General features: G+C 44.6%; 4 protein-coding genes across 5 annotated transcripts; 3 read left to right on the top strand and 1 right to left on the bottom strand.

Moving 5' to 3' along the window:
- Positions 1–280: 280 nt before the first annotated feature.
- LOC127307527 (uncharacterized) lies at positions 281–4,289 on the bottom strand. The gene is made up of 3 exons (XM_051338249.1): positions 3,912–4,289; positions 2,324–2,695; positions 281–2,255 (listed from the first exon to the last, which is right to left on the bottom strand). Exons 2-3 carry the CDS (start codon positions 2,641–2,643, stop codon positions 389–391), a joined length of 2,187 nt encoding a protein of 728 aa, XP_051194209.1. The 5' UTR covers positions 2,644–2,695; positions 3,912–4,289; the 3' UTR covers positions 281–388.
- Positions 4,290–6,708: 2,419 nt separating this feature from the next.
- Positions 6,709–12,700, top strand: LOC127307526 (protein FLX-like 2). Of its 2 annotated transcripts, none has more exons than XM_051338248.1 (5): positions 6,709–6,884; positions 6,980–7,654; positions 7,735–7,877; positions 7,982–8,082; positions 11,902–12,700. In XM_051338248.1, the coding sequence occupies exons 2-5, from the start codon at positions 7,056–7,058 to the stop codon at positions 12,517–12,519; spliced, it is 1,461 nt and encodes a 486-aa protein (XP_051194208.1). In that variant the 5' UTR covers positions 6,709–6,884; positions 6,980–7,055; the 3' UTR covers positions 12,520–12,700. The 2 variants fall into 2 exon arrangements, with proteins under 2 accessions (XP_051194208.1, XP_051194207.1); XM_051338247.1 differs by having other exon boundaries at positions 6,968–7,654.
- A 7,115-nt stretch (positions 12,701–19,815) lies between these two features.
- On the top strand, positions 19,816–20,466 carry LOC127307524 (uncharacterized). The gene has a single exon (XM_051338245.1). It carries the CDS (start codon positions 19,939–19,941, stop codon positions 20,191–20,193), a length of 255 nt encoding a protein of 84 aa, XP_051194205.1. The 5' UTR covers positions 19,816–19,938; the 3' UTR covers positions 20,194–20,466.
- Positions 20,467–22,893: 2,427 nt separating this feature from the next.
- On the top strand, positions 22,894–23,523 carry LOC127307525 (uncharacterized). The gene has a single exon (XM_051338246.2). It carries the CDS (start codon positions 22,991–22,993, stop codon positions 23,237–23,239), a length of 249 nt encoding a protein of 82 aa, XP_051194206.1. The 5' UTR covers positions 22,894–22,990; the 3' UTR covers positions 23,240–23,523.
- Positions 23,524–24,767: the final 1,244 nt, after the last annotated feature.

The raw sequence follows: 24,767 nt of genomic DNA, 5'->3' as shown, positions 1-24,767 counted from the left end.
TGATGTGCTAGATATTTGTAACCGGAACATTGCATTGTCTGATTTCAATGTATGAGATGTTTCACCCCACAAAAAAAAAGAATGATTTGCACAAGGTCAAACAGCAAACAACAATCATGAAATCAGGGCTTGGGGGACGACAAGAGATGGATAACAATGTGCATCAGTAAACAACCTTCAAAAGCTTTCTCCCCATCCTGCCTAGTGCCTACTGGGAATCATATCATCAAGGCGTTCAACAATGTAACCTAATGACGCAGTAGTACAACACAATTCAGGCTATGATCAAACAAACAGGGTAACACTCTGCATCCGAAAAAAGTTTTCACATAAAGGTTCCACTAGAGTTCATAAATAAAGGGCCATAAAAGGCAACTATCAACATGATTTACACCTGAGAAGTGACCGCAGCAGTAACTGTGAGAGGGACTTTGCAAGTTGCTTTGTTGTGCCCATAACCCTTGCACCTGCTGCAGCGCACTGCCCTTTTGATTGTAATACGAGGGTCAGCTGGCTTTTCTTTGGGTCGGCCGACTTGGCGACGGGTGAGAATGGGACATGGTTGCAACCCCGCGCTCTGTGATAGGTCAGCTGATGCAGAAGGTACGATAACATCAGGTATCGGGTTGATCGACACGGCGTAAGTCATGCGGTAGCACTCTGTTGTGAAATACTTGGCACAGTAGTCAAGCGGATTCTGTTCTGTTTGCTCAAATACGGCAAGCGCATGTGGGCAAGGAATCCCCGACGCACGCCACTTTCCACAGTTGCACTCCCATGTATCGATGTTGACAACATAGACCGAGCCATCACACACTTCAAACACATTACTGTTTCCATCTTCAGCTGAGCAAACAACACCGAGTGAGAGAGCTTTGCTCACCTCTTCCTGCATTTTCTGATTGGCTGATGGCGTTAATACTTCTGACCATGTATTGGAAGATTCCCTGCGTATATAGATTGTCTCCATCAGGTTACATCTGATTGTATCAAGCAACTGCACTACCGGGAGCTCATATCTGTTGGGGATCCAGTCAGAAATTGTCTCAGAAATGCTGCATGTGTATTGGCCAAGACGCGACCCTTTGAAGAAGGCATCTGACCACCGGTCAGGTTTAGCTTCCATAAGCCATTCAGCGAGCTTATCAGATTCAGCTTTGATGAGTTCAATATAATGATTGAATTCATCAACTGTGCATGAATATATGGCTTTCTTAAGATGCTCGACCATTATATCTTTTACATCTTCACTCCAACTGCCATCCAGTTGTGTTTTGAATTCTTCAATAAAAAAGTTGACATTGTATCCATGATAACTGTCTGGAAATATTAGAGAAACATCATTCCACAGACCACTTTTTCCAGTTGATATGAATGTTAATTCTCCAGGCATAGGCAATGATGCCTTTAGCTGTTCAAGAAACCAATGCCAGTTTTCCTGACTCTCATCATCCACTACAGCCAACGCAACGGGGAACGCATCACCTTCACCATCAACAGAAGTAGCAGCCAGTAGTTTCCAATGCTTATTTGGTTTCACAGATACCACGTCGAGAAAGAGAAGAGGCCTGCAACCATGCTCAAAACCATGAAGGGAGGCATGGAATGCAACAAAGAAGCGGAACTTTGAATCTTCCAATGCCACTACTGTTGCCACACTCCCAGGGTTTGTTACTAAAATTCTATCACGAAACCAAGGTAACTGATTGCATGCCTCTTCATGTGGGCTGTAAAGTTCTTTTCGAGCTATTAATTTGCCTCGCCAAGCTTGAGAGTAGTTCAGGCTTAGTCCGTATTCACGCTGGAGATCATTTGCAATATCTCTTGGTCTGTAGTTTGGACTGTCACGTAATTTGTCCTTAATAACACTAGCAACCCATTTTTGAGAAGCTAGACGATGACTTTTGACAGTCTCGGACTCACATGTATGACTCCCAACCACCTTCTTTATCATGAACTCCTTCTTTGCAGGAGATTTGGAGGCATGCATGCGCCAGGGACATACATCATCAGTACATTCCACGGTGACACGAGAAGAGTCATTCTTGATAAATCTGTAGTGAAACCTATGTGCAATGGCATACTTGTGTAATGCATCACGGAATTCCTTTGGACCTTCAAACACTTGGCCAACTCCAGTGATCGCATTCTCCCAACTTGCGCAGATCTTTTGTCGCTTAGATCCATCTGGAGTAGTACCTGTTATAGCAGAATCAGCAGGGGTGCTGGAGTCTTCTACAGGGCTCATTATTACCCTGCAAATATATATCATGTCATTTCTAGAATACACTTACAAGGATGTTTATATCAGTAAGAAAGCTACCTGTTGTCAACCTTCTTAATGACGTAGATGTATGTTGTCTCCGACTCCGCATGGAATTCCACCATGCGCTTAAGGTCTTTGTCATTGGAAATCGAAATCAAAGTCTTATTATTTCTTGGAAGGAAGTATTTGAACACATAGGTATCAAGTTTGAGATTATTGAGTGTTGAAGATATCTCATGTTTAAACGCTTTAAAAGTCCAACCACTTTTCACATGCATCGCATGCGCTTCTCCACCAGAATAGGTCATACGACCATCATCCTCAGTTGTGAATTCTCCACCTATTTGAAGAACAGCAACAATCTGCCTGCTCCCCATGAGTTACTCCTTCCTAAGAAGATATAGCAAATCCAAAGACCTCTAAGAAGATCTGCAGAATTCATAAGATTTATGCTTAATAAGTTACCCCAGAATGGAAACCATTTATGGCAGTTTATTAAAAATTGCTCAGTGGGCACTTATTCAAGTTGAAGAAACAATTATGCTGCAATACTGCACAGTGATAAACTTGTTCCTAAAACTAGCAGGCCATCATCAAAAGAGCTAACTAATTTTTTTTTTGACAACTCTCAAAAGAGCTAACTAAGTAATACAGAGAAACAGCTGTGTGAACTAAATATAGAATAACATACTAGTGTCTAGCGCGGCATTAAAAATCGAGAATTTGGTTTGACTGAGTTTCCAAAACTTTGATTTTGTATAAAATATTCAAAACAATAAGAAAATAATTCTTAGACAGCTTATCCTAATTAACTGTAATACAGTTCAGTTGGCTCATATAGAAAACTCAGTTAGCGAGTGTTTGATATGTAACGATAAATCACTTTACTAACACAAGATCCCACCAAACAAATTCAAATTCAGGGATATACCATTCCTGGCTAGTTTCCATTAATTTGGCCTTGGTAGCAAACATCAAATTAATGATGCTCAAAGGGCTTAACATGTAAGCTCTAATCTATACATATCTTCCATGCATGTTGCTGGAATTCCCCTACCTTACTATACGGAGACTTACGATTGGTAAAGAGACATATTTTTTTAGTCCTTGGTTTCTGACAATTTTCTTTTTGGTTGTCACATAAATACCCAGTATTTGGTGGTTCGTCAATTTGCACAACTGTAACCACCTGGATGGGAGGAATGGTTCCAAAATTCATTGTATTAGTAAAAGCACATTGCCATATATTATGTACAAGTGTATAGTACATATGAGCCACAACATAAATTTACGGGCGCCATCAAACATACATGAAGCAATGAACTTTCTATGAAATAAATCCCTACATGTGCATATCTGTTAAAAAAAACTAGGGACAAAACACAGGAGCACCTGGGCAGCCATGGCCCTTGTGTTCGGCAGCTCACGAGCCACCACAACAAAATTGGCTGCAATTTCGCGCCCTTATGATCCCAGGAGCCGTTTAAAGGCACAAATTCCATCGAAATCTAGTACTGTACTTAGGCTAGTTCGTCAATGGTCAGCAGAGAAATACACATTGCGTAAAAGACCACCAGGTGATGATATAAAGATATAAAAAAATACAGAATGGGAATAAATCAAGTAGTCGATCCTGCTATCGAACCTTGAAGCTGAGCTGAGCTTAGCTTGATCGACACTGCCGCTGGTCCGCTGCTCGCTTGAGCTTGATGCCGTCACGCGTCTCGCAACTCCAGCTCGCCCCAACGGCCCACGCGCCACTGAAGCCTGCTGCCCCACGCCTACGCCGGCCGCCGGCGCCGAACTAGGGTTACCGAATGGGCAGGTGAGATTCGAGGTCGAGTCGAGCGGGAAAGACAGCGGGCGGAGCTACCGGAGACCCCGAGAGGGCACCACGACGCCGACGATCCGGCCGAGCGGCTAGGGTTTGGGCGCAGGAACTGGCCGATGTGGGCTCGTGCACACCCGCACCCTAGGCTGGGGAAAAATATCAGGTCCTCACGCAAAGAAGGTATTACGATCTTGTCCTGCTTTTGTGGGCTGGAATTGGACTAGGTAATTACAGTCGAGTCCTTGTAGGCCTTCAACATGGCTCTCCTCTCATGGGCTAAAATGGAGTAGAAGATCTCATTTTGTAACAACCAAGTAAACATTTCCAGTAATGTATTTTCTTCACAGACTAAACTATCTTAGTGCAATTTTTATGAGCCAAACAATTGTTTTCTTCTAGGAATGTAGCTATATATTTATATTGATATTTTCTCTTTTTTATTATTAAAGCTCATCTATTTTCTCCAAAAGACAAACTTCTACTTCAAGAAAATGTTCCCTTATGCATTTCTTCAAAAGACTGAAAAGCAAATTTCTTATTTCTAGCCTATGCGAATATGGTTGGTTTTCTTCTTTTATTGTCCTTATTTGTGTTGTTAGGATAAAACTGGTTGAAGCCATTCAACTCCAGAACATGCAAACGATAGTTCAAACAATAATATATTTTTGAGCATCCTTTTAAAGGTCATGGTATTATATTAAACTCGAGTGGTAATAAGAGATATGTTAGGAGGATTTAATCTTAAATTTGTCTAAACGGTGATACAATAAGGAATGACTGTACTTAGAATATCTAAAATAATACAATAGCAACAACTGATATTTTTTTTATCCCATCCCCTTTTAAATCGGCGAGATAATACCTTATTGAAGTAGGACACGCTACGACAACACATGACTGACGAGGTGGAGGCTTGATGTCTACTTGGCGAGCCTTCACTGCCCCTTCTTTCTTCCGTCCACGAGACGGTCAAAAGAAAGAGAGAAAGGGGTGACTATAACGTAGGAGTCGTGTATTTTTTTATGTACCATCATGTGGCTTTCTAGTGTCATTATAAGAGAACATGCAACAAAAATGGTGTCGTAGTGCATTGACGTCTTGGCATATCTCCACCATCACATATCTCCAACCAATTGTTGTAAGGTTAAAGTTAAATTTTAAGACGGGTTAGATCTTTGTCTCCTTCCTTCCTTGTTCCTTTTCTGAGAGGGTTTATGGCGAGTTGGTAAATAGGACGACTACACCACTTATACATGACCACTCTATCATTAGGGGTGGAGGCTTGTTGTCTACTTGGGGATCCTTCACTACACCCTTATGTAACTTTCCTTCTTTCGTCCGTCCACGAGACAAGCCAGGAGTCGTGTTTTTTTATTTTTATGTATCATCATGTGACTTTTTAGTGTCACTATAAGCGAAAGTGCAACAAAAAACGGTGTCGTAGTGCATCGACGTCTTGTCATACCTCCACCATCATATATCTCCAACCAATGGTAGTGCCAACAAATGAAGCAATACGGTCATATGCATTTTAACTAGAGCACCATAGTTTTGCATGGACACGATAAACATTAGGGGTGAATTTATAAAAGTTGCATGGTCAGTTGAACCGACATAGAATCATCAATATCCCCAACCTCGGCATTCGATGTAAGGTTAAAGTTAAATTTTAAGACGGGTTAGATCTTTGTCTCCTTCCTTCCTTGTTCCTTTTCTGAGAGGGTTTATGGCGAGTCGGTAAATATGACCACTACACCATTTATACATGACCATTCTATCATTAGGGGTGGAGGCTTGTTGTCTACTTGGGGAGCCTTCACTACACCCTTATGTAACTTTTCTTCTTTTGTCCGTCCACGAGACAAGCCAGGAGTCGTGTATTTTTTTATTTTTATGTATCATCATGTGGCTTTTTAGTGTCACTATAAGCGAAAGTGCAACAAAAAACGGTGTCGTAGTGCATCGACGTCTTGTCATACCTCCACCATCATATATCTCCAATCATTGGTTGTGCCAACAAATGAAGCAATGTGGTCATATGCATTTTAACTAGAGCACCATAGTTTTTCATGGATATGATAAACATTAGAGGTGAATTTATAAAAGTTGCATGGTCAGTTGAACCGACATAGAATCATCAATATCCCTAACCTTAGCATTCGATGTAAAGTTAAAGTTAAATCTTGAGATGGGTTAGATCTTTGCTCATTCATCTCTTGTTCCTTTTCTATGAGGGTTCAGTGTGAGTCGGTAAATATGACGACTACACCACTTATACGTGACCACTCTATCATTTATGGAAGCAAGGGACGAAGAGCATGGGTAAACATGGCTAGTTGTCGTGGAGTTCATGTTCGATGCAATTTTAATTTCTCTATATTAGACACACGCGAGAAAATATTATCACGTGGATATACTTCTTAAAAATCAGCAAAATGCATTAGAAAAAATTCAATGACCCCAGCTGTGCACATGATTTGAAGGCAGTAGAGCAATACTTAACTGAATTTTACTCTCCCACAATCTACAATGTGGAAGACTAAAAGAATAAAAACACACTCCTGGCCATGAGAGAGTGAGGAAAAGAAGTGATCAACGTCGAAACACTAGGGGCCACCGTGCAAAATCATCCCCCCTTGCAGACCAACCTGAAAGCCCTCCACCGTCACCGGCCGCCCTCGGCAACGAAGACGACGAACCAGTCCAATTTTCGCAAGCCCTAAAAAAAACCGCAGCAGGCCCGCCTCCTCCCGACGTTCCTCCTCCGCCGCCGCCGACCACCGCGAGGTACCCATCCTCTTCCTCGCCTCAATTTCGCCGCTCCGTTTGTGCCCAATCAATCCGTTCCGTATCCTGATCCTTCTATCTAGGGTTCATTGCAGTCGGCTAAATCAAGGGCGCGTACTACGCGCTGACCGCCGAATCGCGGAGCCGGTGTTGTCGTAGCCGCGATTCGCCATGGGGAGCAAGGGCCGCATGCCTCCCTACCACCACCACCACCACCACCGGCCGCTCCCGGGGGTCGACTCGGGCCCGTCACACAGCATGATGATGCACCGCGATCCGTACGGCCCGGGAATGCACCCGCCGCCAGGGCCGGGGCAGTTCCCCTACGACATGCTGCCGCCGCCCCGGCCGGAGATCCTGGAGCAGAAGCTCGCCGCGCAGTGCGGGGAGATGCAGAAGCTGGCGGTGGAGAACGAGCGGCTCGCCACGAGCCACATGTCCCTGAGGAAGGAGCTGGCCGCCGCGCAGCAGGAGCTGCAGAGGCTGCAGGCGCAGGGGGAGGCGGCGAGGGCCGCCGAGGAGCAGGAGATGAGGGGGCTCCACGATAAGGCCGCCAAGATGGAGGCTGAGCTCAAGAATTACGAGGCTGTCAAGGCGGAACTGCAGCAGGCGCACGCCGAGGCGCAGAACCTCTTGGCGGCAAGGCAGCATTTGGCGGCGGATGCGCAGAAGCTGAACAAAGACCTGCAGAGGAACTTTGGTGAGGCGCAACAGCTTCCGGGGCTCGTGGCTGAGCTTGAGGCTGCTAGGCAGGAATACCAGCACCTCAGGTGCGTCGACATGTGCTGCAATTGTTCTCTAGCATGACTTTTCTTCAATATGCGATTGACTTAAACTTTGTAAATACCAGGGCTACATTTGACTATGAAAGGAAACTCAAGATGGACCACTCCGAGTCGCTGCAGGTAATGAAGAGAAACTATGACTCCATGGTTACGGAGTTGGAGAAGCTTCGCGCTGAGTTGGCAAACACAGCTAATCATGACAGAAGTGGTATGTCACTTCATTCTATTACTCTGTAGACTGATATACGTAGAAATCTACTGTCTGCAACTGCAGTTATTTTGGGTTACCATGAGTTTTTTTTTTATTTGTAGGCACTTTGTACAATCCTAATTTTGCTCATAAAGATGGTGGTACGTCTAGCCGACATTCTGTTGGACAAATTGCTTATGATGGTGGGTACGGGGTTGCACAGGTGAGCACCTTTACTTCCTACCAAATGGATGCCTCACAAGTTGAGAAACTTATTATTTTCTCAAGTATGTATATTATTGTATTGTCCAGATGATTCTGTGGGTTCGAGTCCAGTTGAGTCGAGCTCTAGAGTAGGCTTGGTCTCAGCCCTCATTAAGCTCTTGACCACGGCTCAGTTAGGGTTTACCTTGAATGTGGCGCTACGTACTTATAACACATTAATTTTCTCCATCTTATTGCATAATATAAGGCGTGCATGTGAATTTGTTGATGTTTTTTTCCTTCTATTTCCACAATTACTGTGTCTTTGTTCTCCTGCACAGCTGCACTTATAAGTCATACTCTGCGTACTTTTTCCACTATTTCCATTGCATTAAGTAGGGATAACATGGTCTTTTTTCTTCCATTATCCCTCTTGATTTTATAATCTGAAACCTCCTTAATTCTTGGGGCCACTCAAAATATGCATTATGATTTGAAACATATTAGCAGTTAAATGCATAGCTTGCTTTTACGTGTCTGCCATGTTTGGTATCTGCCGAGTTAGGTACTTAGTTACACTAGGCCAATACTTCACAAAATTAAAGTACATAAGACATTTAGTTGTGCATTAGGGACCTCCTGTTCTTACTAAGCTGGCTTCATTTGATTTGAACTGGAAGTATAGCACCAAGTTCTACTTCTACGAACTACTCCATTTAAATCAAAGAAATCACGAACCCACCATATTTTAGTATTTCATGATGTAGATACTGTTGAATCAAGTATCTGGCTCAACCCCTGTTTTCCCATAGACATTCAATGTGGAGTTGTCATCGAAAATACAAAATAGCGCAAATGCTAGCTTAAGCCAGAGCTGTCATTGAAAGCACAAACTATTTCCAGTATTTCCAATGCGTTAAGTAGGGATAACCAGAACCTCCTTGGTTTCATAACCTGAAATCTCCTTAATTCTTATGTCCACTCAAAGTACGCCTTAGGTTTTGCAACACAGGAGCACTTAAATGCATAGTTTATTTTTATTGATGTATCTGCCATGCTTTGCATCTGCCAAGTTAAGTACTTTTTTTTTTTGAAAACTGCCAAGTTAAGTACTCCCTCCGATCCGAAAAAAGAGTCGGACGAGCCATTTTACAAAAACAGCCACAAGTTTGTTTTCTTCTATACCCGCAGTCCACTTATCCTCTTCCTTCCAACCCGCAACAGAGGTAAAAAAAAAAGGAAAAAGGAAGTGACGAGCCGCACGCCACCCACCCGTCTCCCTCGTTCCCCATTCTCACTTCTCCCTCTCGTAAGATCCAATCCTGCACTTCTTCACCGTCCGCCCCTGCACTTCCTCGTCGGCCGCCCCTACCCTCCATCGTCGCCAGCCGCCCCTGCCCTCCATCGTCACCGGCAGTCCCGACGGACCCTTCTTCCCTGCGCCTCAGGTCATCCCCATCGATGAATCTCTGGCTCTATCTTCCTACAACGCGTCGAAGGCGACTAGGCGGGAGGCTGAACGGCTCCGACTGGGCCTCGCCGGCGCAACGCCGGACCTGGACATCCCCGCCTCCCTCCCTCAGTACGACGGGCGTCGCTCTCCTACCGACCACCTCGATAGCGTGCAGAGCATCCACCGTCATTTTTCTCATTTAGAAGGGCTGAATTGTAAAATGCCGTTTGTATTAACCGTCGGACACTTTTTCCGGATCGGAGGGAGTACTTGGTTACACTATGTAGGCCAATACCTCAGTAAATTAAAGAACATGATGCTTTGTACACAGTAGATCCAATTTTTTCACCTTTGCTAGTCATGACTTTCCTGAGGTATCAAGCATCTATTTATCATTTTTGTAACTTTTGCACGTACTATTTTGTTCATAGTATTTCCTGTATTCCATATGACGTTTTCGGACTTATCAGATCTTTTACCTTGTTGATTCTTAAAAGGCATGGCTTGACTTGGTATGGTGCCCTAAATTGAAGCTTTACCGTTAATTTCTTTACAGTATACTGTTGATAACTACACAGATATGATTATAAGAAATTACTTTGCGAATACAAATCCAACATATCTGTGAAGAAAAATCTACATATTATATAATTTTCCTCCTTTGATTACATATCATTTATTCAAGCACCCAGGATCTCCTGTTCTTACTAAGCTGGTTTCGTGTGATCTGAAACTCGAAGTATATGGAACCAAGTTATATGAACTATTCCATTTGAATCAAAGAAGTCGTGTGCCCACCACATTAGTATACCCTGACATATATAACTCTATACTGTCGAATCAAGGATCTGGCTCAACCCCTGTTTACCCATTTGCATTCAAGTTAGAGCTGTCATTGAAAATATAAATAACGTAAATATAAGCTCCTTAATTCTTGTGGACACTCAAAAATGCATTATGATTTCAACACACTGGCAGTTAAATGTGTAGCTTACTTTTACGCACGCATCTGCCGTGGTTGGTATCTGCCAAGTTAAGTACTTAGTTACACTATGTAGGCCAGTACCTCACTAAATTGAAGTACATGAGGCAATTATTCGCGCATTAGGGATCTCCTGTTCTTACCAAGCTGGCTTCATTTGATTTGAACTGGAAGTATGGCACCAAGTTCTACAAACTATTCTATCTAAATCAAAGAAATCACGTACCCACCATATTTTAGTGTTTCATGGCGTAGATACTGTTGAATCAAGTATCTGGCTCAACCCCTGTTTTCTCATGGGCATTCAAGGCAGAGTTGTCATTGAAAAATGAAAATACAAAATAACGCAAATGCAAGCTTAAGGTAGAGTTGTCATTGAAAGTGCAAACTATATCCAGTATTTCCAATGTGTTAAGTAGGGATAACCTGAACCTCCTTGGTTTCATAACCTGAAGCCTCCTTAACTCTTTTGACCACTCAAAATACGCTGTAGGCTTTCCTAGGGGTACTTAAATGGCGTAGTTTATTTTTATTCATGTATCTGCCATGCTTGGTATCTGCCAAGTTAAGTACTTGGTTCCACTACGGAGGCCAAGTAGATCCAATTTTTTCACCTTTGCTAGTCATGACTTTCAGTGTATCAAGCATTTATTTATCCTTTTTGTAACTTTTGCACATACTATTTTGTTCATAGTATTTCCTGTTTCCCATATGATGTTTTCGGACTTCTCAGATTTTTTTGCCTTGTTGATTCGTAAAAGGCGTGGCTTGACTTGGCATGGTGCCCTAAATTGAACCTTTACCGTTAATTTCTTTACAGTATGTTGTTGGTAACTACACAGATATGATTATAAGAAAGTACTTCACAAATACGAATCCAACATATCTGTGAAGAAAAATCCATATTATATATTTTTCCTTTTTTGATTAGTAACTAATATCATTTATTTGAGCATCCAGGATCTCCTGTTCTTACTAAGCTTGGTTCGTGTGATTTGAAACTTGAAGTATGGCGCTGAGTTCTACGAACTATTTCATTTGACTCAAAGAATTCATGTGCCCACCAAATTAGTATACCATGACATTTATAATTCTATACTGTGGAATCAAGGATCTGGCTCAACCCCTGTTTTCACTTTTGCGTTCGAGGCAGAGCTTTCATTGAAAATACAAATAATGTAAATGAAAGCTGAGCTAGCAGCCTTGCCCCTTGAGTGCATTCCATTTCTAGCTTGAAGTTAATATGCTTATGCTGCTATGCAAAAATGGATTAAAAAATCGTCTATTCTACTTTCTATTTCTTTCCAAGGAGATGATGATAGAATTTTGTCTTCAGATTTTCTAATTAACTGTTGTAGTAATCTTTGTATATTAATAACAATCAAATTGTTATGTCAATCCAGGCTAGGACGCCCCCTACTGGTATGCCAGATCCTTTAAGCGGAAGCCCAGCTGGAAATGCTCCCCGTTCTGGATTTGATCCAGCAAGAGGCAATGCATATGACACTTCTCGTCTTGCTGGCTTTAGTTCTTCAAAAGCTGGGGGCCATGATGCATCAAGGGGCGCCACCGGATATGATGTTTCTAGAACACCTGCGGTTGGAGCTCATGCAGCTGCTCCAACTGCTCATGGGAGTACTGCTGGTGCTGGTTACTATGGATCAAGCCAGGCCACACCACCTTCGCATGCATGGGCTCCAGCTGCACCCACCTATGGATCTGTACAGGTGCCAGCATCTTATGCATCTGGGCCAGTCCCGTCTTCATCATATGGTGCAACAGCAGTGCGTCCTCATGGCTCAGCTCAGGCACTACCATCATATGGACAAACACAGGCCCCATCTCCATACGCGCACGCACAGATGCAACCATCCTATGGACTAGCACAGGCATCATCACACTTTGTGCCAACACAAGGGGCATCACCCTATGGGTTGGCTGCACAGCCTCCGGCCTATGGATCTGGGCAAGCTGCACCTAAAACTGGTGGTTCTTATCAAGCTACACATGGGCGTAAATAAACTGGTGATATCTGTACTTTGATGTGGTGTTATTGGCAAAAGTGACATGGTGCCGATTTGTTTCCTGAATCCAGTTTCATTTCTGCAGCTACCAGAACAGCAAACTGTTGTTTTACTTTTCTTATACAAATATTCCATGCAATCTGTAAAAGATTATATGTGCAAGCATTTGGTTCTGACATGGTTATGCTTCTTGAAACATGTGTTCAGTGTTGTGATGGTTTGAAATCATTTTCTATGAGATGGTGACGCCTCAAGGTTAGACAAGAAGTATACTGTAAATCTTGAATACTGTTGTACTGTTTAATTGTCACTCTTGAGTTATTAAATGATGTTTGCTCGATTGACAATTGAGGTTGTTGCGTGTAAGGTAATATGAGAAGCCCGCTGCTAATACTGGTTTAAAATATTTCTCTTGTCCATCTACCGTAGCCATTTTGGGTGTTTTGTTAGTTCATGACAGGCTACAGCTTTCTGTTGTGCAGCAATAATCAGAAGTTCGAATGAATTTCATATTAATGAAGTAACTTTGCTGAATATGGTTGCAGCACTCCTGGTGTGCATCGATCCTCCAGATTGGTTTGAAACTGAAATGAAAATGTTAGAACATATCTAGCGAGAGCAACATCTAAATGGTACCATTAAAGGTTGGTATCAGTACTTGTCCATGAAAATATTAAGAGTAGAAGCGCTGCTCACATACAAAATATCTTGATATGTCGAGGAAGTATTAATTTCGATTATTTACCTGCAAAGACAGACATTGTCAGATTTATGTTCTGTGTATCCAAGTTGAAGAACATAGAGTGAACACTCGCAATAGCCATCCATTCGTTCACAAGTTGCAGCAGAATGACAGATTGAACGGAACATTTTACATCCCCATTTGTTGATAATACCATGAATCCAGTCTAGTGCAGTGTATCAGGTGAAAATCACAGGGAAAATCCACCGCAGCCATTATTTCGGTGGTCATGGATTCACAGAAAAGATCTCTGGACCAAGTTGTCAAATTCCAGCCGATGTTCTTGGTGCCGCACTACTGCTGTGTTGATGGTTCTAAGCCTCTAACGGGGCTTGAGCAGAATAAATTCATAGAACCTTTACAGAAAGCAGAACAGAAAAGACTGAAATTGTTCCAACTCTACACACAGGGGAATATATTAGGCCCTATACTGTCTCAAGTTTGAACTTGGTACAAACCGGAGGTCATGATCAGAAGGGATAGAGATGAAAAGAAGAGAAGCTTTTCCCAGGGAAGGTAGAAGTGAAGCTCTGAAGACAATTGGAGGATGAAAAAGGCTCACTGCCTAACTCATTGTTTTTCATTCTTTCTCCGAGGGGTGCTTTTTTGTTTAGTGTTCATAAAGGCATTCTTCTGGCAACATATGTGGTCGATAAGGTATAATCCTACTGTAGGAGCTTATTCAATTATTCAACTTGTTTCAAATCACTCATTAGTATGTCCGGTAACGCAATAGCTTTAAGAAAAGCTGGTCGACTAAACCACATCCACTTGATGTTATAGCTGTTTGAAAATGACTTCTGTTAGTTTACATTTGTAGTTATGCCAATGAAAATCCATGTTGCCTGCTTAGTGCCTACATATTAGATACTGCCTATATAGTTAGATTGCACTGCAAAGTGGAATAACATTTACTAAATATGGCAGCCAATTAAAATTTACTTGAACAAAGAGATAAGTATGTAAATTAAATTTACTAAATCTGGCAGTAGATTACACTTTACAAAATCTGGCAGTTGATTCAATACTTCACCAAAGAGATCACTATAAAGTAAATTAAAATTTACTGAATCTGGCAGTTGATAAAAAAATTACTTCCACAAAGAGAGCGCTAACTTTTGATAATGCTTTTCCTGTCAAATTGCACATCTGCGCCACACAACCGAACTGAGATATTTCTTGCCTTCCATATCCTCTAAGTAGATATCTCTTGCTTTCTAGGTTCTCTAAGTAGTTACTACCATTTGTAAGATTCCATTATTCTTCGTTTGCTTGGAACACAAACAAAAAGGAAAGGAGGTGATAAATTAGTAACGGTTTGATCCAAAGGGTTAAATAAATACTCTGCTTTACCAAAATATGGCCCCTAAAGAGTAGAAATATCTCAATATCCTCTCTTTTCTTTTCTTTTTTTTTTTTCGATAAAGGGAATATATTAATATCGAGAGATCTCAATTACACCCAGCCTCTGCAACAACGCACCACCCTAATGGCACTACGGATGCACACAGCCAAAAAAAGGAAGAGAAAACCAAGAAACAAAAGTCCCGCTACAGTATCGCGGACCTAACAACAGCAATACATCCACCACCATGACAACACCTGAATTGCAGACTCTCCAAAAAACGACGCCTCCAAGAAGGGAACAGTGCTCCAACACCGTCCTCGCGCTATCAAAGATCTTAGGTTTTCACCCTGAAGATAGTCCCCACTCTCAAAACAATGCATCCACCAAGGTCACTGCCAGGCACAACCAGTTAAGGCCAGACCTTGGGTTTTCACCCTGAAAGGTAGGACTCTGCGCTTCACATGTGTTGTCGCCCCACTTTCATACCGCTGCTGTGAAGCCCGGACACCAAGCAAGCCCCTCAACAGCGCGGAGACTTGAACCTCCCTTAGCTAGTCCTCCCCTCCGGCCTTCATGAAATTCTCTTCTTCCGACTTTCATCATGGATCCATAGTCACTTGATGTCAACACAGAAAAAGAGCTTCGCGCCGCTCCCTCCAGAACCAAACGGTCGGAATAAACGCATGGGTGCGCACGATCGAATACCTCCGATCAAGCAAACTCCAGGCAAAGCACTGTTACATTCACCGGCGGAGCCTTCCGGAACTCAACCCTCCGGCCAGATCATGATTCCAGGCCTCCGGTAGGTCCTCCTCTTCACGCAAGAGAGGCCCTAGGACCGCCGCCTTTATTCAGGCCGGACCCCCACGTCGGCGATCATCCCGGGCTGGCCAACCCAACCCTCCACCGGCGACACCATCGCCGGCTTCCATGCACCTCCATCTCACCACCGGATGGCGATGATAGATCAAAAATCCACCACCACCAACCGCAGGCCGACCCTCTCCGGCGAAGAAGAGGCCACCTCCTCCGTCAAACCCAAGGCTGCTGCCCGGGCGCCCTCGTGTCACGGAAGATGCCCGAGATCGCCTCCACGCACCAACGAGAGGCGGGGGTGGATGGCATGGCGCAGACCGAGGGTCTGGCCGCCGCCCACCACCAACCCCTGCCGGAGTGCTGCGGGAAGCCGACGAGAAGAGGGAGACCGCAGCGCCGCCCATCCTCCTCGAAACAGGCTTTCGCCCCGCTTTATAAATAAAGCAACCAAATCCATACAAGGTTCACATACAACACACATAGCACACACCCCACATCAAGAGACTACTGGGCCAAGCACAACACGCCCAAACACTCGTCGGAAAACGATACAACACCCCACACAAGAGGTGTACTCAGAGGCTGGACGGTGTAGATATGCGGCGGGCAGCCGCTAGAAGATCCTCCAGCATGCCGTCCAAGCGCTCCTTGTCCCGCTGTCTACACAACGGGTACCACTGCTGCAACAAAGCCAAGAAAGAGAATACAGAGTCAGAAGCGCGCCGAGGTAAGATCCGCTCGATGACCATCTTATTGCGCACAGTCCACAAAGTCCAGGACAAGGCCGCGAACAATAACCAGAAGAGGCGCCTCCTCCTACCAGTAGTGTTCGCCCGGACCTCGATGAACTCCCCGAGGGCCGAGGCCTGCCACTCAGGCCCCAGCGCCTCCAACAGGAAGCTCCAAAGAAATCGTGCCGCGGTGCAGGAAAACATGATGTGAGTCGTTGTCTCCGGAACCGCACACAATGGGCAAAGCCCATTGCCCGGCCCGTGCCTCTTCATAACCTCTACCCCAGAGGGAAGACGATCCCTCAGCAGCTGCCAGAGGAAGATCTTCGTCTTAAGCGGGATAGGGGCCTTGAAGAGCGGACCCGTCCAAGGAAGCAGAGGCCCCCTAAACAAAGCCCTATAGGCCGTCCGCACTGAGAACGTACCAGACGGCGTTAAGCGCCATGAAGGCGCATCTAGTCCTCCCGGCAGGGCGTCCGGGAGGAGGTCCCGCAGCGAGTCCAGACTCAGGGCTTCCCCCTGAGTTAGACCGCGACGGAACACAAAATCCCATCCCTCCAGTTCCACTTCGGCCACCAGGCTAGAAGGGTTAGCACAGATGGCGAAGAGGTCCGGAAAGACAAGGTTAAGGGGACGATCGCCTAGCCATGTGTCGAGCCAGAACATGGTCCCTCTACCATCGCCTATGGAGAGGGAGAGCCCGGTTCTAATCTCGTGCTTGATGTCCTGGAGGGCTCTCCAAAACTGAGATCCCTCCCGACGGTCACAGGCAAGGAGTGGCCGACCCCGAAGGTATTTAGCCTTAATCAGCTTCAGCCACAAGCCCCCATCGTCCGACAAGATCCTCCAAACCCATTTCAGCATGAGGGCCACATTCATGTGGCGCGAGGATATGATCCCTATGCCCCCAAGGTCCTTGGGGGCGCACACATCGGCCCATCTGACCATGTGATACTTCTGGCGTCCTGTCTTATCCTGCCAAAAGAAGCGGGATAGCTCCTTGTCGAAGGCAGCATGTACCCCTTCGGGAAGGATGTACAGCCCCATGATGTACATGGGAAGGCTAGACAGACAGGAGTCAATGAGGATCGACTTGCTACCTTTGGAGGTGAACCTCCCACACCAAGGCTCCGCCTTCGCTCTAACTCGCCCCAACAAGGGGGCGAGGTCCCTAATAAGGATCCTAGAGTCCCTAACCGGGACTCCCAGGTAATCCATAGGGAAAGAAGACAGTCTGCAGTTGAGGTTGTCAGCTATCCGCTGCTGAACTTCCGGGGGGTACCCCAAGACCACCACCTCGCTTTTGTCAAAATTAATTTTGAGGCCCGACATGGCCTCAAAGCAGAGGAGCAGGAATTTGGTGTTCCGGATGTCCAAGTCCGAGCCCTCAAACATAATCATGGTATCATCCGCATACTGGAGGTGAGTCACCCCTCCGCCAGGGATAAGGTGGCCCACCACACCAGTAATATGGCCCGAGGTCCTAGCCCTCTCCAGGATCTCGGCCAGGGAATCCACCGCAGCGTTGAAGACCGCCCATCCCACCCGCGCTGGCCGGTCCGCCAGGGGACAGCCGACGGGAGGATGGCCGCCGCCGCCGTCGCCCATCCCACGCGCGTCTACTCCGCCAAGCATCGAGGAGGTGGGGATCCGGCCGCCGATCTCTACGCGGCGACGAGGAAGGGCCCCCGCCACGCCCCGAGGGACTTTGCCCCGGCGGCGTTACCGGCGGCGGCAGCGGCGGGTTGGGGGCGGAGGGAGGGTTGAGGGTTGAGAGAGGGAAGGCTCAGCGGCAATACATCTTTGAGCCTCCAACATCTTTTTTCTACATGATTGCTATCTTTCTTTTGAAGCCATGTACTTCCTAAGTGAAGACTCGTCTCTAGCTACCCCTTCCAATGCCAACTTGACAGAAAGACATAGATGGCACAGCTTTACTGCACGGGGTATCCGATTAATCTAATAGATATTAGGGCCAGATCGATCACTATCTATATATCTAATCTAAATGCTTAGCCCTCGCCTAACAACTCTGGAGATCTCTGCACATCATTGGGATTCTGCCTAAAATTCGTTGTTATGATCTATTCGACTCTATGATTACAGCACGCACGCATTACGTCTAAATTAAGTAATGTAGCCACGGGCTAAAAGTGATGATATCCTGCATTTTGCTGGCTTCCCTGCTCATCTGAAGTAGGCAAAACCAGCTGTGGACGGCAGTAGGAGACTTGGGAGTTGTAGGCCAGCAGAGCTTGCACTGTGCAGTGCACATATTAGGCCAGATCTTTCTGTGATTGGAATCATTTACGTTCCATAATTAACTTCCTTTTTGGACTGATCCTTTTTGGTAGTCAGTGGTATACTGATATTTAAACCATGCTGTACGGATACATAAGCACAGATACATGGCATGTGGTGAAGGTGAAGTAAGTAGGAATAATTTTAAGAAACTTCTGCTTGCCTTCTTTGTTAGGCACCGAAGATGGTAGAGGTTTGGAGCAATGTGAATGGTAGTACCCTTTTGTATCGGTTTTTCGTTTCTTGTGGAATTTTGATTAGTGGCATGAGATCGTCGAATTGCGTGCTAATCAAGACTTGTCTGTCTTGTGGTTCTTCTAAACAGGAGGTTGTACTATTGGCTCAGAAGTAAAGGGTTAGACCAAATCTTTTGCCAAGTCAGATTATAAAATGGCAGTGAAGTGACTAAACGTATTAGTGACTCTTAAGATGCTGGCTTATCGTTGTAAGCTTCCTTATCTGAACAGTCGCCCCCTTATCTGAATTTACTTACTTTCAAGATGTTCAACTGGGATGGTGCACACAAAGTCACTGCTGTCGGAGCTCAACTGGGATTCTGCTCCTATGCTTGGCAGTTATTTATTCATGACATTTCACATCTGAGGAAGAATGTAGTGTTGAGCAGCCAGATTTGTCCAGAAAAACCGTGGCAGTTTGAAGACTTCTTTTGGAAATATGCATTTTACAGTATAACATGTGTACCGCACTTGAGATGCAGATTATTAAGTGGTTTCTTGACAGTTCAAAAGACTACAAGGATCCCGATTGGCCAGTCAAAGAAAGAGAGAGTAGCTGTGATCGCCAAGCTAGAGGGTAAAAGATTGCCAGTGTATCCAGAACCCTCCAAAATGTCGTGAAGAACTTCGGAAACAAATGACAAAATTTGACACGAGACACGATGTTCATCTACCATGCCGCAAAATTTTAAATCCAATTCTTGTGATAGACAATTGGCAATTCTTGTGAATTCATGCGCTATCCAAGGCCTTCTTTTTTTCATGCACGGATCTGCTCCTGGAAATTCAGTCCAGTACTGCTCGTGACAACATGGTCGCCCCAATTTTCGCAGCATTGCGGACAGACCTGCAGGTCCGCGAAGAAAAAGAGTGGTTCTCTGTAAGCAACTGAGGCGTCCTCCGGAAGAATCTTGCAGTAACTCGTTCAGTGTAAAATAAATCACACGTTTGCCTGAGACCAATCCTGACCGTCGGAGACGAGCTGCAACTTGCAGCGAATATATCGTGCGGATTCCATTCCGGCCGCTCGAGGCGCACACGCGAGCGGTACAGCTAGCTCGCTCTCGCTCGCTTCATGGCGCCTTCCTGGCCAGCTCGGCCGCCTCCGCTATAAAACGCGCGCCCCTCGGCTGCCACTCGAACCAGCGAACCCCCAACTCGACCCTAGTGCCAAGATCGAGCCCAAGATCGAGGCTACTAGCTAGCAACGAGAGAGAAGAAGAAGAAGAGCCGAAGAAGACAATGGGCGGCTGCTTCTCTTCGTCGACGTCCGGTGGCGCGTACTACCACGAGGAGTACGCGGCGTCCGGGTGCCGGCGGCCGCAGCGGGTGCGTCCGAGCGACGAGGACGGCCTCTACTACGTTGGCGAGAGGGACGTGGACAACAAGGCCGGCATCTACATCGCCAAGTTCCACCGCTACCAGTCCGAGGTCGTGCCGCAGACGCCCGCGCCGGCGTCCTTCGCCGCCGCCCAAGGCCTCACCACCACCAGCTGAGCACAGCGGACCTGAGCTGCGACGTGAGATCAAGATCGATCGAGATGGTTGTCTTCCATATTGGTGTGTGGGTTCTTTCGCTCAGTTCCTCTGTTTAGGCTACGGCTACGCGTGCGCGTGGCTAGATCCTGAGGGCGAGCTCGTAAGAAATAACTAGTAGTAGTAATTACGATGAGGGATGGTTAATGCTAGTAGTCGATGAGTACTTATATCAGTAGTGTATGTAGTATGTATATGCATGTAAATTTGTTCAACATGGATGAAGGTTGGTGATGCACTGCTTGCTGGTTCAGACAAACGTTGATATTACTGATCATCAAAACTAATTAGCAGTAAGTAATTCAGTTCATCTGTCAAAAGAAGTAAATACGATTTCTGCAACTAGCCTGGATTCTGACGACTTAAAAGTTAAAAGACTAGCAGAATGCATGATAAGCTCCAGCGACCAAAGATAACTAATTAACCATGCTTTGGTTGTTTCGAGAATGTTCAGTTCATACGTGAGCTACGCCGTGGCCTTCCTAGCTATAGAAATCTTAGTCAATTAACCAATAAAAATTTATTGACGTGCCAGTTGTGTATGTCACTTTTGACAAAGGGAAACAAAAAGGGAAGGAACCAAAGTCCAAGTCAGGGCAAAATATCTCAGTCAGCTAGCTGGATTTCGCTTTAAACCTTGGTTAACTGACAAACCACCAACGAATTCAGCCCAACTTGGATTTGTTGTGTTTCTAGTTTCTACAAGCCTCATTTGAATTTGGTATGATATCATGGAAATTCAGCTGAACTTTTTTTGCAGGGAAAACTTCGCCTGAACTTGCTGCACTTTCTGCAAATTGGTTTCAACACTCCTTCTGGAAATATGCATTTTTCAGTGCCACATGTGTACCACACTTGGGCTACGTTTTCATGACAGTTCAAAAGACAAAACGGTTCCTTGATTGGCCAGTCAAAGAATAAGAGACTAGCTGTGATTGCCAAGCTAGAGGGTCAAAAATAATGCCAGGCTAACGTGCATTATTACAGAGTTATTATGGTGGTTTTACTCCCACGTTAGAGTTATGAAATATCTAGCAATTTTCTACAAAAATCTCTCAAAGTTCAAAAGCTCCGAAGGAGGCCCTATTCCTTTTCATTTTACTTTTAATGGGGACCGACTGATAAAAAACACCTTGTCAATATAATGCACTTGAAAACTTATGGATATACTAAAAAAATAGCAAAATAATATTTCAAAGGGATTAAGATTTTACTTCGCTTGATGCACCTTTGAGTTCATCCAAATAATTATATCAAAATAAGATCTTGTGGTGTTTTGCTTCGACGATTTTTTTTTTCATCATCACTAGTTGCTAGGTTATAATATTGCGCTTGACATATTACAAACGAACAGTTATCGCGATGGTAGTGTATAGTTATCATGTAATATTTTATATTTTTGCCCATTGCAATATTAACATAGAATAACTAGAGTGTGAGAATGTGAGCATTCAAGTGTCAAACAAGAAATGTAACCAACATTAATTCCTAGGTGAAGTCTAGAGCTTGCTTCTGACTAAAATCATATTTAACCATTATTCAAAAGGTTATCAATAAATTCAGATGTGCAGGTGATTGAGTATATTATGTGCAGATTTTTATTCAGTGCAAAATTATTTATATTTTTCTCCCTTGAAAAAAGAACATGTTCAATGTGCAAAATGTTGCTACTCAAGACACATTCTTGTGCTTATTTTAAAAAGATAAACTAGGACATTTTTTTTACAAAATTTGTATGTACTTATTATACGAGCATATGTACACAACTGACTTTTCTCATAATTTTTGAAACATAAACTTTTTTTCTGAAGGCGATGTCGCAAATGTGCTCGAGAGCACCAAATCTATCCTTATGGTATTTGCCCATAGAATTAACTAGAATTACTATCATGGAAGTCCATTCGTGAACAGTGATGTCCAATTACACGGTAACTAATACTATAACTTGGTAACCTATTGGTGATAATCCGCATATTAGCGAACATAATCTAGCTGTTATTGATTTTTTTTGTCGAAACATATCAACATGCAAGTTAGTTTCAAATAAGCGAAAAAGTACCTTTTCTTTGTTTTACGAATTTAAGAGAATCATGGTGAGATCATAATTTTGCATGCACCGAGTTTGTGAGAGAGAAATGAGATGGTGCAGCTAGCACGGTACAATATTAGACGACACTATTCATAAGAAATGCTCACTCCATCCCACAAAACATGTCGAAGATTTGTCAAAATTTAAATTTATCTCATTAGATAAATTTAAATTTTGACAAATCTTCGACATGTTTCGTGAGAGGGAGTATGTATATTCAACGCTATTCAAAGCCCTTGTTTCTTTCATACTCACCATTTCTGTGGATCAATCTGCTCTTCGAGAATACTCTCTGTGACAACAGGGGTACCACGATTTTCACGGCACCGCAGACAAGTCCATGAGGAAAAAGAATGGTTCACCGCCGGCACCCAGCGAGCGTGAATTACAGTGTAAAATAGATCACACGCTTCCTCGAGGAAGACCAATCCTGACCGTCGGAGACGCGCTGCAACTTGCAGCGAATATTATACCGTGCGGATTCCATTCCGGCCGCTTGAACCGCACAGCCAAGTACGCCATTACAGCTAGCTCTCGGCCCAACTCCGCTATAAAACGCGCGCCACTCGCGTGCCACTCGAATCGGCGAACCCCCAACTCCTTCCTAGCTAGTGCCGTGATAGATCAAAGCTAGCAAGCTACCAGAGATATCCAAGAGAGAGTAAGACAATGGGCGGGTGCTTCTCTTCGTCGACGTCCGGCGGCGCGTACTACCACGAGGAGTACTCGGCGGCCGGGTGCCGGCGGCCGCAGCGCGTGCGGCCGAGCGACGAGGACGGCCTCTACTACGTCGGCGAGCGGGACGTGGACAACAAGGCCGGCATCTACATCGCCAAGTTCCACCGCTACCAGTCCGAGGTCGTGCCGCAGACGCCCGCGCCGTCCTCGGCCGCCGCTCGAGCTGTGATCGCCGGCTGAGCACGGCGGACCGTACCGGTCTACCGGAGCTGCGACGCAGGAGCAAGATCGAAATGGTTGTCTTCCATGTGGGTTGGTTATTGGTGTCTGGGTTCTTTCGCTTAGTTCTCTCTTTAGCCTGCGCGTGCGCGCGCGGCTTGATCGCGAGGGTGAGCTCCTAATGAATAATTAGTACTGTATTTCAGATGACGGATGGCTAATGCTAGTACTCGTGTGTACAGTATATATGTATATATGTTATGTAAATTTGTTCAAGATCTATAAAGGTTGGTGATCCTAAGTGATGCGCTGATTGCTGATTCAGAGTTTCAGACATAAGGGCTTGCATGCAAGGTGCCCGTCTATTTACCCATCTTTTGTTACTAACACAAAGACACCGAGGTTACTGATGATCAAACTAATCAGGAGTAACTACTCCAGTTCATCTTTCAAAAAGAGTAAACAAGATTTTCTATAGTTAATCTGGTTACTGAAGAGAATTAACCATTTCTCGGTTCTTACACGACAGGATTCAGTTCATACGTGAGCTACACGTGGCCTTCCCATGGAAATCATAATCTAGGTACAAATATATAATTAGGGTGCCAGTTGCATGGCACTTGCGCATAAAGGGAAAGGAAAAAAGGTAAGAATCCAAGTCCAAGTCAGAGCAAAATATCTCACTCATTTAATTTGGTTTCTCTCCAGCCCCAGGTTACTCGAAAAAACAGAAGAAGAAAAATCAATTGAATTTGCATTTGGCATTTTCTACAAGTTTCTCTTGAGTTTGGTGTGCATTTTGCAATTTTATTTTGATTTCAGGCTCTGTTTGACACTAAAGTTTTTCTAAAACCACAACATTTCCATCCCTAGACAACTTACACTATCGTTATAAAAAAACAGTAATAAACCCAATTTTATACACTTCAAAAGATATTGAGGTACCGTTAAATACCATGGTATATAAAATTGCAGTTCAAGATATTTATGTTAGGGAATATGCTTGTTGTATTACCAGGGGGCCAAAGGCCACAATATATAGTCCATTTACAGGCGCAAATATGCAGGAAGCCCCCTAACATATGAGGAAACTATAATATACAGATATATACTCTAACACCAATATGCTTGGTCAGCTCATGCTTGACCGGATCACGTGCAATACTGATAGCACCTGTACTGTCAGACAAAAGTGGAGTGGGTGTCGTAACAGAGATCCCAAAATCTGCAAGCACCCACCGTAACCAGGTCACCTCAGCAATCAACAAAGCCACAACCCGCAACTCAGCCTCAACACTCGAACGGGAAACTGCTACCTGTTTCTTCATCTTCCAAGCAACAAGCGAATCACCAAGAAACACACAGTAAGCAGAAAGTGAACGACGATCCGTAGGATCACTCGCCCACGTAGCATCCGAGTAGCACTGGAGCTGGAACGAGGAAAGAAAATGCGACGAGTGATCGTGCCACGAAGATAACGAAGGACACGAAGGAGATGACTGTAGTGAACGGTGGTAGGAGCTGAGACAAACTGACTCAGAATATGAAC

The sequence above is a fragment of the Lolium perenne genome, chromosome 6, assembly GCF_019359855.2.
Source record: "Lolium perenne isolate Kyuss_39 chromosome 6, Kyuss_2.0, whole genome shotgun sequence".
Taxonomy (NCBI): Eukaryota; Viridiplantae; Streptophyta; class Magnoliopsida; order Poales; family Poaceae; genus Lolium; species Lolium perenne.
This window is presented reverse-complemented; position numbering and strand designations above follow the sequence as displayed.